The following is an 18,051-nucleotide window of genomic DNA, read 5'->3' as shown; positions in this document are numbered from 1 at the left end:
ATGAGTCAAGAGACCGAGCAACAATTATCAGATTTATCTGAAGAAAGAAACAAATCACTGTTTGAGGGCTGCCGTAGAATGGCAAAGAGGATGTCAGCTGACCAACACTCACTACCTGGTCCCTGATTGCAGCTAGGAATTAACTAGCAGCCAGTACAGTACAGTCCTCTCTCAGCTAGCTAACATTTAGCTGTGTTACTACTGATCCATTAGAAAGAAAGCTAGCTGGACACCGGTGTTGAAGCCTCTTTGGTCACGGAGTTCCCTCCATCTCTTGAACGCCTGACTGAGGTTTACTCTTGTTTTTCCTCTTCTTTTATCACTCTCCTTTTTGCTCTTCTTTGCCTCCTCAGACAGAGGAGCTCGTTTTCTTTTGGGAGGCAGTTTTTCCACTAATCTCCAAACTTTGTCCGTCTGCCATTGTGCTCCTGACTCAACTATCTCATGCCCCGGCCAGTTCCTCATAAGGACCAGCTCCAGTCCCTGATTGGCTGACCGACCAGTTTGGCAATACATGACGCATTTCCTGCCGTAAAGCAGATTTTTTTTGCGAAAATTCGTCCCCGGTGGCAGAAGCTTATTGCAAAAATTGCAAAGCCATTAAGTAACCTATGTAAACGCTGATAGTCTGATTTTACTGTGTATACTACCCTGTGCAACCCACATTATTTTCATAATGATATATATAGGCAAAAATGCTGTCTGTTGCTTCTTTAAGTTGAAGTCACAGTGTGTTCAATGTTTTTGTGGATTGGGCTGTGTTACCTGTGCCTGCTATCATGGACAAACTAATCATGATAAACAACATAGATCTACCACTACTTGGCAGGGGGATCAGAGACCCTCCACTCCACTCACATACCTAGACATTGTAAACTATGACATTCTTGCATACACTTTGGTAACAAAGATAACAAAGCACAAACCTCATAATATGGTGCTCCTGTCCCACATGCCATCATGTCTTTACATTCTCTATTTCAAGAAAAACAAACTAATTAAATACTGGTAGTTACCCTCAATATAAGTCTATATGATCACAGTACGTTTGTACGTTTTCCTACAAAAAATAATGCAGCAAATATCTGACATATCCAATGTAATGATGAGCCGATGCTTCATGCAAAATCCCCATATTTTGGAAGGCTGAGATCATGTCACCAATGCACTGACAAGAGTAAAGAAAGGAAGCAGCCCCGAGCGGGCCACTTATGAGGTAGGTTGGCATGATGGGTGGGTCACAAGACAAAGGACTTTGCCCAGGAGAAGGGTGTTCTGACCATGTGAACTTTGAGGCATTTTAAAGGTACATCCTCAACATGTTTCTTTTCCTAAACCTAATCACAGTAACTTTTCTTACCTCAGCCTAACCTCCATAATTTACGTCAGTTACGGATTTTTTCCCCCTGCTTCCAGTGTGCTAATTGACCATCGCCAAGCCATGATCCCTTTAGCTCTTTTTTTTTTTTTTTTTTGGAAACTTTATTTCGTAGTTTCAGAAAATACAAGAATGCTCAGAGATGTACAAAAACTAAAGAAGCTTTTTTGTTGAGATAGTTCCCATAAGACAACAGAAAATTAAGGTTTTGATATCAGAAAATTTGCATCTATATATAGGCTACATGAGGAAATTGTTACTTGTTAGATCTGTGAAAACTGTAAAAACCAAATGGCAAAAATCATTATTAGGGGTGTAAATCATAAGTTTCATCAAAATATGATACAAAACAAAAACGATATAAAACGATATGATATTTGCTGATATCACAAAATCTGCCACGATACGATTTCATTTTGCTTCAACTCAGGGGCCTGTGATCGATACAAGACACGATCAGTAAATATATTCTTTGTGTTTTTCTTGGTTGCTCACCATTATCTGCCTGGCACTAGGCCACTATCATTGTTTGAATATTTAGGAAGTGACAAGACTCAGATAAAGGACTCAATTGCACAACTCAGAAAAAGGTCAAAGTACAGTTTATTAAACAATGGGCAAAATCGTGGTCAGGCAGAATCAAGGTCAAAAATCCCGATAGGCAAAATCAGGCAGAGGTACAAAAGGGAAAGGCTAAGGCGGGTCCGAAAAAAACACTAATAAGATTAAAAACCGAGGATCAAAAACACTGACAAGAAATGCTGGTTGGCTTGACGATACGAAGACGAACTGTCACAGTACAACACACAACACAGGGTTTTAAACATGAGGGAGGGTGAGACAATGAGACACAGGTGGAAACAATCAGGGTGGGGCTGCTGATGATCAGCACACAGGAGAACACAAGGGCAGGAAGTCAAGACACCTGAAACGAGAGAAGAGTTACTACAAAATAAAACAGGAAGTGCAACAAAAACACAGAGAAAACATGACCTTATCTCTGATGATTCCTGACAGGAAGGAGGATGTGAATGGTGACACAGACATGCCATGGGAATTTCAAATGGTGGAGATCAAAATAAATGTAGTAGTATTTCAGACTGCTCTAGCCAATTAGGCTAATATTAGCTTTATCAATTGGTTTACAAAACTGTGACCGGCAGGGATGGGCATGGGTACTCGAGTACTTGTTTGGACGTCAGTATAGAGTAATCGCGGCTCAGTATTTCATTGTAGAACTGCTTGCAGTGTATTGCTTTGCTTAACACTTCCTTGCGCCATTGTCCCTCTCTCTCTGTTTATAGAGAGACTACTGCTGCAGGAGTGTGAGCTCCGCAGGGACAGTTGCCCGAACACATACACACACAGTGACAGGGCTAATTGTTTGCATCACATCGCTAACGTTACCATAACGGTTATAAAGGGGACAGAGTCCAGCTCTTTCGGTGTCAGTGTGAGTTTGTTGGGTCCATTTAACAGCTCAGTGTCAGATGTTAATCTCAAATTGCACTTGTTTATCGTTGCTGACCAATGTAAATTCTTATTCTCATGCTACTTTTTTTTTTCTTTTTTTTTTCTTGCAAGGACTTGAGTATAATAATTTAATCTGAGCACTGGATTATGGAGGTTATTTGACATGCCCATATTTTGCACAAAGACTGAAGCTACAGCTATATGTCTGAGTCAAAAAGTCAGCATCCCCACTACTGTTTAGGGCTAGTTAGTTCTAGTATTATAACTAGTACTATAATTGGCCTTTTGCTGGAGAGGTTTACAGCCCATTAGGCTACACACATGGAGCAACCTCTGTTCAGAATGGTTTGACATAAATCTTTTTATCTGACCATAGGTTAGACTGTGAATGAACGTATTCCAGATTGTTATTTTAAGAAGCTGACACAAAGCAGTCATAGTGTAGAACAAAAAATGATGCAGCATGTATTGTGTATCTGGACAACATACACAGAGTGCCTCTGTTACGTAAGTAGGGAAGCGTCATGCTGTTCATATTAATTACACAGACTTCCATGTTTTTTTGTGTTAAAGTGCTTTAATTGTCTCGTGTCAGGCACATTTTGAACGGAGCCATCTGCTTCTGCTTCCTCCACCAGCCCTCCTTCTCTCTTCGTCTACTTAACACTCAGCCAGTATTTCCTCAGAGACAACTTAGCCAACACATTCACGATGAGAGGAAGAATTAGCAGCCAATTACAGTCAGATAGACTTAGCTTTGGATGTGGAGCTTGAAGGTTATTGGAATGAAGTTTAATGCTGTGATTTACTGAAAAAAAGATGTTTATATCCAAAAGAGCTCTGTGTAAGATTACTTCCGTCTGTTTTCCCTTCATCATCTTTCCCTCCTCCTCTTTACTTTTCCTTTTTACTGTTTTTCCCCTTATTGTTACTCTTCTTAGGTTCTGAGAAAGTGTTTGAAATGGATGGATGTAACACAGCAGTGGTTCAACAAACACCTAGTTCATGACAGCTTTTCCATTCCCTGAACTAATGAAGGTTTTTCCACGTTTCAGTCTAACCCACAGGGCGACCTTTGCTCTCAGAGTGGTGAAGATCAGCAGATGGTCTCTTGGCAACTGCAAAGAGAAGTCAAGGGAGCAAGCAAATAGACTGAATTTGATTTACTCAGCAAAGGGACTAGTGCTTCACTGTCACTGCATCCTCATGAGTTATTTTTGGAGCTGTCTGGTTAAATCTTCATTAGTTAAATCATGTGAGCATACATTAGTCAGGATAATCTTGTGCAACATGCTGTGGCTAGACATGCGTGTATTTTTATTAGCTTCTGAGATGCTTCTGAAAAACGCTGTGTGGTGCATCTGCTGGAATTACAAGAATTATCTAAAGTTGCTGCGATCGGCTCTGGTGGCACATTCCTCATACAAGGTATATGCAATGCTAACATGTTGATGTTAAGCAGGTATAATGCTTCGCTTGTTCACCATCTACTGTAGGCTGATAGGAATGTCATTAATCTCGCATGTATTTGTTCATAAACCAACGTATTAAGCATAACATTTTGACCAATGATGGCAATAGATGAAAAGTTAAGAGATCACCTAAATTGTTACAATTCATCCTGAGGGAAACATGAATGTCTGTAATGTCTGTATCAAAGTCATGAAATAACAAACAAATGTCAGAGTCAGGGGATCATCAAGGACATTGTTTGGGAACCATGAATGTCTGTACAAAATTTAATGCAAATCCATCAGGTAGATGTTGAGATATTTGACTGATGAAAGCAAGTTAAAAGCTTGCCCTACTGGTGGTACTAAAGGAAAAGTTATCCAAGTCAGTGAGATTCATCAGGGATCATGGATATATGTACAAAATTTCATCAAGTAGTCTATTAGTTGGTGAGATATTTCAGTCTGCTGTTTGCTGACTATTTGAGGTCAGCAAACAGGGCTAAATCTTCCACTGCAGTGATATTTGGGAAGACACAGGCTTCCATCATCCAACACATCCATTTATCCAACCCAGTCTCCAGAATTTTTTTTTTAATGTAGCCGATAACATTGAAACTTTATGTCCTCTAAAGCTGTGGTTACTGTGTGGTTAGATTTAGGTACAAAAACCAATTGGTTATGGATAGGAGAGGAACATGTTTGACTTAAAAGCAGCTCTGTAAGAAATATTTGCTTTTCGTGGAGCTATCCTGGTGAATAATCAGTAACGGGTCTTTAGCACGCCTAAGTTTGGTGCCTTAAGAGCCACTGGAAACACAGCAGTTACTCACTAAAACAAGATTGGTTTTGTGGGTTGTTGGTCTTGCACAGTGTTCTGCAAATTAGCAGGTGTCTTGCCAAGTTGACATCGCCTCCATCATCCCCTCCACTTCCCAAAGACTGTCAACTCATAAATTACGTCACTTTAGAAATGCTGATATGATGCAAATGAAACATGCAAATGTTACATCTTTGCAGAAATGTACAATGCCAACATTGTATTCTGGTGACTGGGCTCATTTATCATAAACACAGGAACTTTGCCTCTGGTAATTCAAGCTGTCCAAAACTTTTGTACCATATTTTTCCTAATGCAAATTGCTACTTTGACTTACCATACCCTTTGTACTCATTTAGGGTCTTTTATATCTTAGCTTTTGGTGTCATGTGTCCCAAGTTGTATCTGAAGGTGTCCTCATGTCTCATAATCTCTTTCTTTCTCTTCTTCTTGTCTTCAGGTCATGGGATGAGTTCCATGACTGCGCCAACGTGGCGATGGCTGGTTGTCCTGATGAGGCGGCAGCTGTCTGGGAATCTCTCCGTCAGGAATCCAAAAAGATGCAGTTCTCCGGAAACCTGTACGACATGTGCTCCAACCGTAACAACCACCCAGTGGCCTCAGTCTCCCCGCACGGCTCACCCAACCAGGAAGAGATCAACCAGGAGTCTCTAAGAGGGTGCGCTGATCATCTGGCGGGCTGCCTCCACTTTCTCATGCTACTTTCTCCTCTGCTGCTGTTGTTGTTTTGGATATAGCTACCCCCAAAGAAATGGGACTAGTGTGAATAGATATAAACTTTGTGTATTTTTTTCTTTCACAAGTCCATAGACTTTCCACTTTTTTTTTTCCTCTGCTCTGCCAGGGGGTGAATATTTCTAGCTGCATGTTCAGAGGCCCGACAGTCTTTTTGATAATGTATCTTTAAACTGCCTGTGCCGTTTCATGCATATTCTCTGCCTTTTAATTAGTCTCTCTGTTGGAAACACACAAAATTCATACAGAGATGCACAACCACTAAACAAACAGACCTGCAAACACATACATAGTTAAACAGATACATACGGCAGCCTCATGTCATTTGTCTTCATCCCCTCTCCCCCTACATCTAGTTTATCTGGTTAGTATGAGCTTGTGTATGATGGTTCCTGGGAGAGTTTATCTTCCTGAGTGTAATAAAAGAGACATACTTGATGAACGTGAAAACTAAGTGATAAAGAGGCCAGATGCCACGACTAGCTAAACTCATTCATTCATCAGCTTTAAAGTATGAAGCATTTGATAATCATTTAAATCTAACATACCTGACTTCAGGATCTGAAATTAACACTCGCCAAGCATCAAATGCAAGTATATTTATTTTGTTTGGAGAGTAAATCTCGGAAGGCTATCCGCCACACTGGCGGTAAATGTTTGTATTAAAATAGTCATGTAATAAAAAACCATGCTTAGAGTCTCGACGGCATTTTGACGTCATTTTGGGGGAACTAATCTGCTTCTCCTCTGCTGTCAGTATCACAGTTTGACACATACTGCAAATGTTCATACATGCATCTAAACGTTGCCGCAATGCTGACAGTTTTGAGCACTCTGAGATTTGCAGCTCTATTTACCGTACAGGACTTCAGCTGCTCCGCTAAACGATCACTTGCTGCTGGTCTGCTGCTAGCTAACATTAGGCTAATGTTGATGAGGGTTGCAAGTTGTGCACATACTTATGGCAAACTTTGGCATCACATTACAGCTTTACTCCACCTGCTCTTACCTTTCACAATAGAAGCCCTCTGGATCCCTTCCCAAACTTATTCTCATGCCGAGGCTGTTTAGTAATAATTTGGATTCTGATTATGCTCTGGCTTCTTCTTTAAGTTTATATTTAACACAATACCTCATTATCTCAGTGAAATGTACTGAAACAAATGTTATGTATCAGTTTATTATTTTGGCTGGCACAGAATATACTTGGCTGGTGGATATTTTCATCTACCAGTCCCTTGGGCCGGTGAGTCAAAAAGTTAATTCTGGACACTGCCTGGTTGGCGTTGACTCAATTATCCAGTTGGCTAAATTTTCATTTCCCTTGTGTTGTCTTAATGCTGCCTATGTTAAAGCCCCTATTTCTATGGCATACAAGAATTACACTGTAAAAAAGACACCATTGCTTTCGATTTTTTTTTTTTTTTTTTAAGTTAGTGTGCAGGCTGCCTCAAAATTTTTAACATGATTAATTTGGGAAGACATGTTAAGTTAATTTTGTTATAATTCAACTTCTCTTCTCCGATTCACTCAACTTAAAAATCTAAGGCAGTAACGACACTTACTTTTTTTTAAAAAGTGAAAACAAGTAGTTTCTCTTACAGTGTACACGCTAAAAATGCCCGTAAGAGAAAACCTAAACAAAAAATCTTATTGTAGAGACTGGACTCCTTTTGTGTATTTCTTTAAAGATATTTGAGGACATTTTTTCTTAAAATGTAACACTTGAGTTTTAATCCATTGTTCTGCACTAATCGTTATCTTTCTACCTGTCAAATATACATTAGAAAAATAACATTTTGCCTAGCTAACCCTTGGACCAGTGGTTTCCAACTGGTCCAGCCACAGGGTCCAGATTTCTCCTTAGTCATTAGTTCAAGGTCCACACAGTTTAATATATTCAGCATCATACTTGCATTTGGCCATGTAGTCAAGCTAGTTTGCTGTCTCTGTTAAATAGTTGTCCGTTAATCATTCGCTCTACAGCAGGAAATGGCACTTCAAAATAAAAGCTATGCATTAGAACTGTACCTCAAAATAGAGTTTTTAAAAAACTTGACACATTCGCGAGTCATTTGCGGTCCATTCAGAACAGACCCACAACCCACTTTTGGACCCTGACCCACCAGTTGGGAATCACTGCCTTAGACGATATAATAATGATGGATGGCATGACAGCTCCCCAAAAGTGCAGCCAAAACATTTCGATCACCCCCTGGTGGCTGGCTGTAGTATAGGTCATAAACCTCACACCCTCCATGTTAGCAGATGGGACATGAGCCAAACTAAAAGATCAACGTACATGTCAGATGCTTTATTCTTAAAAATGACTTGTCATTTTAGGTAGTTCTTATCACCCTGATGTATGTTCAGGTGTTCAATTGTCTGATTGGTTTATATAAAAAGGGGGTTGACATCATGACTGACAGCTTGCAATTCCTTGGATTGGTGTATGGGCGGGAACCTCATACTGTGGAGATCACTACAGCACAGACTCAATGACATCACTAGCACAAGATGGCAGCAGCAGGATATTTTGGCTCCATTTTTGTACAGTAGGAGGAAGAGGGGATGTGTCAGCTATCTTTATATACAATCTATGAGCCAAACCCTCCTATCTTACCTTAACTATACTTTGCGTTAGTGTTAGCTTGTAAGTAGTAGCTCAGCAGTTAGCAGGGTGTGGGGTTTGTTGGCAAAAACATGTCTGTTTATATTCCAATAGTGCGTAGTTACAGTGTAATTTCATTTCTTCCTTATCCCCCACCTTCTGATCTAACAACATGAATGTGGTTGTATAGGTGAAGGCCAACAGTCCAAATCACCATCCCACTTTTTTCAATCATATCCCAACCCATAGATCAAATCTGTCTCGAATTTTCCAGTCTAACTCAAAACTGTGTACTGGAGAAGATTAAGATGCCCTTATTGACATTTTGCTGTGTCCTTCATGATTCTGATCGGTTGGAAAGATTCAAACAACCAATAATGGCTCTTTAAGACCTTTAGTGTTTGCTAGTAAAGCAAATGCAGTGTGGAGATCAGTCTGGTTTTATGAGAGTAGAGGGTTTTTTTTTTTAATTCTCCCTTCAAGGATTCATATAAACTACATTTAGGGCTCTAGTTTTGCAGACCGGGCGTGGCGGGGGCGCAGCGCACCTGCGCTTCGCCAACTGGGTGTGGCCAGGCGGATTTTGCAAGTTTGGCACACTGTGCGCGCTGGTGCAGCTACTCCTCTTTCCCACCTCCGTCCCTCCTACCTGCGCAAGTCGGAAAGAGGGAGGAGAGAAGGCGTGGAGTGGGTTTTACACACATCACACCAATCAAATGAGCCCCTCTCCTCGCCCTTAAATGCGCCACGCCAAGGCGTAATGAGAGTTTATTCAATTCGCCATGGCAGAAGAGAGCAGCAGCATCAGGCGGCCAAACTTCTCCCAGGAGGAAACTGATGTTTTGGTCCAGAAGGTCCAAGCTCGCAGTGTCCGAATATACAGAACTGCGAGCAGACCTCCACGGGCTTGATGATGCAAAGGTAGCCTGGGAGGAGGTCACCACAATTGTAAATCAATGTTGCGTTTCTCTCGTGCGCGCGTGCTCTCTCTTTCTCTCTCGCAGTCTCATTCTGTTTCTTTTCTTTTGGCTTTTCTAAGATGACAGATGCTGAATATATACTCCCTATCTGATGCTGTGGCTGTTTGTGGTTGGCTGAGAGGGATGTGAACACATTAGTTTGCAGCTGTGTTAATCAAATCAGGTTGGGTTTCCATTACGCGTGCCAAACGTGCCAAACGGTGCCAATCCCCTTTGATCTGACATCAGATGTGACGGGACAGTCGATATAGAGATACATTTATGTTCTGATTGCAGATAGTTGCATTGAATAGTGTTTTTTTGGGTATTTATTGCATTGTTAATGTGCCTGATATTTTGGAAACCTGCCTGTGAGGTTTTGGTGACGAGTGCGCACTGTCCGCCGGTCAGCCAAACTTCGGCTTACACCGGCTGCGCTCCACCTGCGTTGACAGTAGACCTGGTTTCAGCTTTTAGCGCACCTTCGGCGAAGCCTTTTGGCACGAAACTGTCACTGCGTCAAGCTGGATCTGTCGACACCTCCCCCTGCTGCTCCGCCACACCCATCTCAGCGCACCTCAGTCTGCCAAACTACCAAACTGAGCGCGCCTCGGGTTGCGCTGCTCGAAACTAGCTCTGCGCGGGGTTCACCACCCTGCGCCACCCTGCACTGCGCCGGGAAACTAGAGCCCATAGTCTCTGCCAACAATCTTGGCTGAATAGAGTGTACAGTTACATTCATTTGAGGAAGTAGTACAAAAAACCCAAGGCCTAAGCACAAAAAATGGAAAAGGACTCCTGCTAGTGTTGACAATTCATCTCCAAATAAAGGAACTACTCGGGGCTCAAAAAGTCGTACATTGTTTCCCTAAGTGCGTGTTCTTAGCTCACAGCACAGCACTGTAAATTGGCTTTGGGTGTACAGATTTGTCTGAAAATGCTTTGGGCAGGAGTAACATTGTTTCGGATAGTATGAAAAACTAGGCTTTTTAGCTGCCTTTGAGAAACAGCATCATCTAAGAGAATCTTAAATGTCAGTGTGATCAAACTGGGAATAATGGCTCCTGCAATTTGTCTTCGTACTGAGTGTGCACTACCGCCCCATAGGATCATATATAGGACCACAAAACTGAATAAATTAAAGACAATGAAGGAACATTTGCATACAGTCTCAACTTCAGCACTGGAAAGAAACTGATGGATAAATAGTTTCACTATAAAAACAAGTGGCATGTAATCTTATGATGCTCTGATCAGACTTTCTCTCTGCACACACACACACACACACACACATATATGTATATATATATATATATGTATATACTGCTCAAAAAATTAAGGGAACTCTTAATGGTGACAGATAGGGATATCAATCTGTCCGTGGAAGCATGACAACAGGTGCAATAGAGGGGCAAAGGACGACCAAGACAACCCCCAAAAGGAAATGTGTTTTTTACATGTGGTGACTACAGACAGTTGCTCCCTCCTTATCTTTCCTGACTGATTCTTCTCTAGTTTTGTGTTCTGCTGGTGTCCCTGTCACTACTGGTAGCAAGAGGCAGTACCTGTAGCCCAATAAGGTTGCACAGGTAGTCCAGCTCCTCTAGGATGGCACATCCATATGTGCAGTTTGCTTTGTCTCCCAGCACAGTCTTAAGAGCATGGAGGAGATACCAGGGTACCGGCCATTACATGAGGAGGGCATCAACCCAGCAGCAGGACTGGTATCTGCTCCTTTGTGTGAGGAGGAGCAGGAGGAGCACTGCCAGAGCCCTACAAAATGACCTCCAGCAGGTTACTGGTGTGCATGTTTCTGACCGAACTGTCAGAAACAGATTCCATGAGGGTGGCATGAGGGCCCGACGTCCTTTAATGGGACCTGTGCTCACAGCCCAGCACTGTGCAGCTCGATTGGCATTCGCCAGAAAACACCAGAATTGGCATGTCCGCCACTGGACCCATTCTCTTCACGAATGAGAGCAGGTTCACACTGAGCACATGTGACAGGCATGAAAGAGTCTGGAGACACCGTGGTGAAGGTTATGCTGCCTGTAACATCATCCAGCATGACCAGTTTGGCAAACAGTCAGTGATGGTCTGGGAAGGCATATCCTTGGAGAGTCGCACAGACCTCCATGTCATAGCCAATGGTACCCTGACTGCTGTTAGGCACCGGGTTGAAATCCTCAGAGTGATTGTCAGACCTTACGCTGGTGCAGTGGGCCCTGGGTTCCTCCTGGTGCAGGACAGTGCCCGGCCTCATGTGACCAGAGTGTGTAGGCAGTTCCTGGATGACGGAGACATTGATGATTGACTGGCCCTCTTGTTCCCCTGACCTAAATCCAAATGAGCACCTATGAGATGTCATGTATACATTACACACACACACACACACACACACACACACACACATATAAACATATAACTTTTATTCTTTTTATTTAAAAAAAAATAATGGATTGCTAAAAAGCATAGCAGTTTCTTCTACAGCTGCTGCAGCAACATGAGTTTGAGCTGAAGTTAAAGTGAAGTAAAAGTGTACTGGAGTTGTTTTTATTTGGTGCTTGCCCAGGTATGAAGTCCTCTGAGGCTCCTCCTTGGCATCCCACACTGTAGCCCTACAGTATGGGACCAATATGTTCTCCAGTCAGAATCACGATCGTCTCACATGCCAAGTGTATTTCATGCTCCAGGAGTCGTAGTTTGGCCCTGCAGGCCTGCTGAAGCTGCTTGTTATTCTAAGTGGCTCTGGGTAACAGTTGTTTCTGTCTGGCCCAGGATCAGAAATACTATCAGATTAGAGACAGACTGAGAGAGAGAGGGAGAGATGAGTACACCTGGAAAACAAACACCGTTCTGCCGAGTTGAAGATTGAATCCACTTGTCTGGCAGCGAGTGTGTTTTACACAGGGGGCTTTAGGTTGTAGGTTTACTTTGCTTTCTTCACAAAAATAAATCAAAGCTGGGCCAACTTTAAAGAGTTATGCTAGAATGTGAAATAGCCAAAACAAAATCCTCAAAGGCTGCAACAGTAAGAGAGAAATGAATAAATAAAAACTGATTAGACAAAGAGAGCAATGGTTCATTGAGCCTGTTTACCTTGCCAGTGGCAAGTGTGTTAAGTACACCTACAGGGTTGAATTAAACAGAGAGGTATGGCAAGCAGATCTGAAGACAGGTGTATACAGTAGTGGGAATTTTATTAGTCTCCTTTAGTTTGGGGCCTCAATTTCAAAGGTAGACCTTTCATTGAAATATTTTGTCACTCTTGTCACACCAATTTTACTTGTTGACCCTGGGATGTTTAGAATAAACCCAGTGGTTACAGGGGCCCCCTTGCAGAATACACTGCGAGGTAAATCTGAGTGAAAGACCAAAAGAACTGAGCAGAAATAAGAGGAGTACTCTTAAAATGAAAAAAAAAGAAAAAACTCCAATCAGCCCACAGCTATTTTTTTTTACATAAGGGACTTCACCCAGAGATATGCTTGGATGGTTTAAAGAGGCTGCTGTAGTTTTGAACTTTAATTAAACTGACAGAATTAGCAATTAGAGGCCTCAATGGCTGATTCACCAAGGTGTAGCAATTTGAAAACCATCTCCACGGAGCACAGATAAGATGTTGTCACTGGAGGCTAAATCGGAATAAATCACAAACTTGATGCTATAGGAGCATCAGATTGGATGTATATGTATAAATACAGGCCTATAGTGAGTTCAGTCATCATAAACTCACTGAAAGCATTTTTTTTTTTTCTTAATGGGAAAATAACTACTTCGGATTAAATTGTAAAGTCTTTTTTCTGTAGGGATGCGCATAAACCCCCCCACCCTCAAAAAAAAAAACCCCACATGAAATCTATTTATAAGAAGATATGTTTCATGTACAATACATGGACAAATCCAATTTCAGAGTGGTTTGCAATAGTGCTGCAGGGTAAATGCAACGTTATTGACCAGAGAGGAGCAGGAAATTATTTTCCACCACTACGTTTGAGACTGTACATCTCTTCGCCTCCAGCAACAGCTTAGTGCTTGGGCAAATAGGTTAAATTGGACAGAAACAACTGCAGGAGAGATTGTAACATTCTCAAACACCAATACATCATTGTCAGATTAATGGTACACTGTATTTGGTGTTATTGCTGTGAACAAATGGCAGGGTCACTTAGTAGCCTCTATATCACGTGGTTGTTAGTGCTAATGTTGCCTCACATTAAGACATATTACATAAACCCTTTGCTTCATGTTGCAACTTAAAGTGTTTGGCACAAATGGTACAACCCTCCTCAGCAAGGAGTTGTTCACTCTTTCGCTATTGGATAGTACATATGTGTAGGGTTGGGAGTTTGATCATCTCTATAAGCAGGTATCTGCAGAATCTATAGGCAACAGTTCAAGATTTTGGTATCAGAAGAGTTCTGGTTTCTGTTTGTAGTCTGAGTAGTATTGACCAATAATGTTTTATCACACTTTGTTTACATGAGGGTAAACAGTCCATGTAGAGAGCAAAAGAAGTGAACCATAGACTGTATTTAAGGTTGGACAACGCATCTCCACTTACCTCCACTGTACAGAAGAGGAGCTAAAATATCTCAGATATGGCCACTTCCAACTGGTTTTGGTGATGTCATTTGGAGCTGCATAGTAGCAATCTCCGCAGCATTAAGTCCCCCCCACCCCCATACACCCATCCGACCAATCATGAGGAGTGCCACTGAAACACATGAACATACGGCAGCGTGATAAAAACTACCTTAAGTGACAGAAACCATCTTTGGGAAAAATATATTGGATGTATACTTTGAGTTTTTAGTTTGGCCCATACGCTAACATGGAAAGGACGGGCTTTATGACCTATACTGCAGCCAGCCACCAGGGGGCCATGGAGATGTTTCGGCTTCACTTTTAGGGAGCTGTCATGTCATCCATGTGGTGAACACATTGCAACCAATTTTCATAAGCTTTTTGGTGATTTATCTGCATTCATATGCAGAAATGTTGCCTGGAACTGTCTCAAATTGCTATTCAAACTGTAAATGAGTGGAGCACTGAAGAGTAAGTCTTGGCCCGGATATCTGGCTACACCAGGTCTCCTGAATTAGTGGCCGTTGCCCACAGAGGCTTTATTGTTGTTAGACGATAGCCATTTGTTTCCAGATTGGATTTGAGCATTTCACTGAATCCAAATCATTCCCTTATAAAATATTTGACTCCTGAAATTCTATGTATCACAGTCTGTGACAACTGCCTTTTGCAAAAACACATTCCTCACGTATTTGGTTTGCCTGGGGCCAAACCTTTGAATTACACCAAGTTCGAGTTGACTGATTTGTTTGGCATCGTGATATGAAACAGCGGTTCCTTAGTTAAAATAAAAAACAACCAGTGGCTGTGGTGCCAATCAGCAATACGGGCGAGACTAACAGCATTGTCAAACATTGTCAAATGTTGTTAGGTGGTGCATTGGAACCAATAAGAAGTAAAAACAACAATGCCAAGTGCTATAGACAAGACAGACATTGCTATTGAGGCTATTCTAAATCAACACCATCCCAGTATTGCCTGACATTGTAGTTTGTTTTACTTTGCTCGCTCCACTCTTAAAACCTTGGCAAAACATGCATGTTGGCATGACTACGCATCAGTGTGGATTGAAAATGATGCTACATTCAGATCACGATCAGTCTTATAGTGTGGTGTTTCTCTTGCTACCAAACAATCTTGGTTAAGTCAGACACTACCTTGCAGTGAGTGCATTAAGTTTCGTCTTTAATATAATATAGGTGCAGAATTCAACATAGTTAGCCACAGCCAATATAATCAGCTGCTGGTGATATTTCTTATTTTAAATGGTAAAAGCAATGATCAAAATGCATGTAAAAATGCGTACTAAGATTACCTGAATGTTTCCTGCATTTGTCTCTGCTAATGAAAAAGACAAAAGGTCTCATAGGGATTCATTAGCATTGAAGCTTACCAAATCCGGCTATCACAGACACAAAAGCAAAATGGTAATCAGAGCCTAAATGTGTCATAAGTAAAGCTGCCCACAACCTTTCATTCCTTAATGTTTTTGCTCTGGAAGTACAATGCCCTCCTACAGTTTAGTGCAGATATATTCATTTTACTCCAAGCCCACTGTTGCACCATGTAACATATAGAGTCTGATAGATGCTGCGCAAGTTCTCAGCAATGGTCTTAATTGTTTAAAGGAAGTTAATATGATTCCTCAAACTAATTAACACATATTAAAAAAACAATTTTACAAAAAAATTGGGAAATATTCACATGCACCGTCTTTTCAAGAGTTAGATAAGAAGTTTAATTGATTGAAGAGCTAAGAAGGCATGAAACACCAACGCAGACTCAACAGCACTTTTAGCCAGCAACCTTGAGTGTGAACAAGTTAGGCCGGTAGAGACGTGGCAGATGGCAGTAGTGAAAAATGCATGACATTTTGACCAGAGTTTTAAGTGGAACAACGAGGATCAGACTAGAGACAAAACACACACACAGACAAACTCTCACCTGGGTACTAGATTCATATATTCGCCTCCAGCAAGTAGCTGCAAGCACAGCTGTGTTTTCAAGTTCAAACCTGAGGCCTCACAGTTTTAATTACTGATAAGACAAAAGAAAAATTACCGGAAACTGACAACTTGGGAAAACGGAGAAGATAAGTATGGCACTGACCTATGTACGTCTTTGAAGATGCATTATGTGAAGATTGACGGAAATAATTCTTTTTCCTTTATCTAAATTTTACCATTACTATAGAGGAAAATGAGAGTAGTTTAATGCATCTAAATTCACCCTCTCTCAGTTTTACACACTCACACACACACACACACACACACACACACACACACACACACACTGATTAAAGAAACTGAAACAGCTATTTTTAAATATGGAAGGTCAAATCACTGCTTTATGAAAAGAAACACAGACTGACAATGCGCTAGGTCACATCACTCTGTATAGTGTGAATAACTACAGTTCTACGAATATCAATGTATATAACAGTAATATATTTCGTATGTATATAGACAATATCATATATGCCCTGCAAGTGCTACTTTTAAAGCTTTAACATTTTCTAATAGTTGTGCGTTACACCTTATCCACATTATTCGTAGGCCCATAATACCTGGCATGAACTATGGGAGCGACTTATTCGTTTCAGTGAACTGACAGTTAGCGATATGCTACAGGTGCCTTTTTTGAGCCTTTTTTTTTTTTTTTTTAGAAATAAATGATTTGGGAACAACATCCGGCGGCACCTTAAACTTAGCAATGTGACCATACCTCTTCCTTCTACTACCAGCGGGGAAGGACCCAAATAAGTGGGCTAAGTTAGCTCATTGTTAGCTTAAGTGTTACAGGGTTTTGGGAGAAGTTGCACTTTCAAGGCTGCACCAACAAAAAATAAACTAAATTCTGTAGCATACCATGAGGTCTCGCAAAACGCCAGTTCAGTGAATGAGGTCACCAATGGAGAGCCGAAGTAAAACTGCAATGTCTGGATTGTGTTCCAGAAACAAACCAAAAAAATGAATTTAGAATCCCATTGAGATGAGTAACAATGCTAATAACTAAAAATCCAGCCTTGAAACTGAGCCTTTTTTCTACAGTATGCTGTGTGGCTTGCTTCATATTTCTAATTAAAGACGGTTGTTTTTTTGAGAAAAGATATAATATGATTGTTTTTTTAATATGTTCCTGTTTTGTTTTGTTTTTTTTAGCAACATTTAACTAGCACCGTTACTCATGAGCCCCTGAACTTTGATAAAAGAAGTAAATCCATGGTTGTGGCAAGGGGTAGCGGTTAGCTAACACAGGTAGGTTTGTAATAACAGATGGACAAAGAGGTGTGAACGATGTCGAAGATTTTGGACAGCAGAGATTAAGCTAAAAAACTGAGGCCTCGTCCACATGGACACAGGCATATTTGCAAACATAGCTTTTTTTTTTTTTCATAGGTTTTGGCCTTTCATCCACATACAAACTGTGTTTTGGGTCACTTTAATTGAACCTTCTGTAAACCTTCATCCAGGGTGAAGATTTTCAGAAACTCAGTTTTCAGTGTTGACGTGTTGACATGAGAAACAGTGTGCCCCATTATCTCCTTTGTGAGGCGACACAAATTAGGTGGAATTTCCTGCAATGGCAGACGTGACCCAAATAGTGCTGGCTCTAAATTTGCTAACAGGACTTTTAACATGTTGACTCATAAATGTTCACTTTACTCTTCCACTATATTTAGCAACAGAGGTGTCAGAATGCACTATGAAGGTCAATGCTCCAGCCTTCCAGTAATAGCTTTTTTTTTTTTCAGGTTGCTGATTGGTCAACATTTTAGGGTTTTTGGGTAGGCTTTAGGGTTAGGGTTATATCGCCACTTGGGGTTTTGCATACTCTTGACAGTGTTTCAGTTATGTTTTTGCAATTTTATTTGGACCGAGGTTTTTGTAAAACAAACAAAAAAAAAGGTCAACGTGGATGGGAAACATAAACCCTGTTTACAAAAATACCTCTATTCATGTGGACTAGGCCTGATGGGGTTGGTGAATTTCATGGATTGGACAAAGCCAAGTCAG

The 18,051-nt window shown here is 41.1% G+C and overlaps 1 protein-coding gene across 1 annotated transcript in view; it reads left to right on the top strand.

Annotated features, from left to right (window-relative positions):
- Positions 1–6,820, top strand: part of nrn1la (neuritin 1-like a) — a 104,858-nt gene extending 98,038 nt beyond the window's left edge. The window contains exon 3 of the mRNA XM_050074061.1: positions 5,583–6,820. Within this exon, the coding sequence (XP_049930018.1) occupies positions 5,583–5,880 (298 nt within the window). The 3' untranslated portion in view covers positions 5,881–6,820. The remainder of the gene's footprint in view (positions 1–5,582) is intronic.
- Positions 6,821–18,051: the final 11,231 nt, after the last annotated feature.

This window comes from Epinephelus moara, chromosome 20, assembly GCF_006386435.1.
Source record: "Epinephelus moara isolate mb chromosome 20, YSFRI_EMoa_1.0, whole genome shotgun sequence".
NCBI classification, from domain to species: domain Eukaryota; kingdom Metazoa; phylum Chordata; class Actinopteri; order Perciformes; family Serranidae; genus Epinephelus; species Epinephelus moara.
The sequence above is the reverse complement of the archived record's forward strand: the minus strand, read 5'-3'. Positions and strand labels throughout refer to the sequence as shown.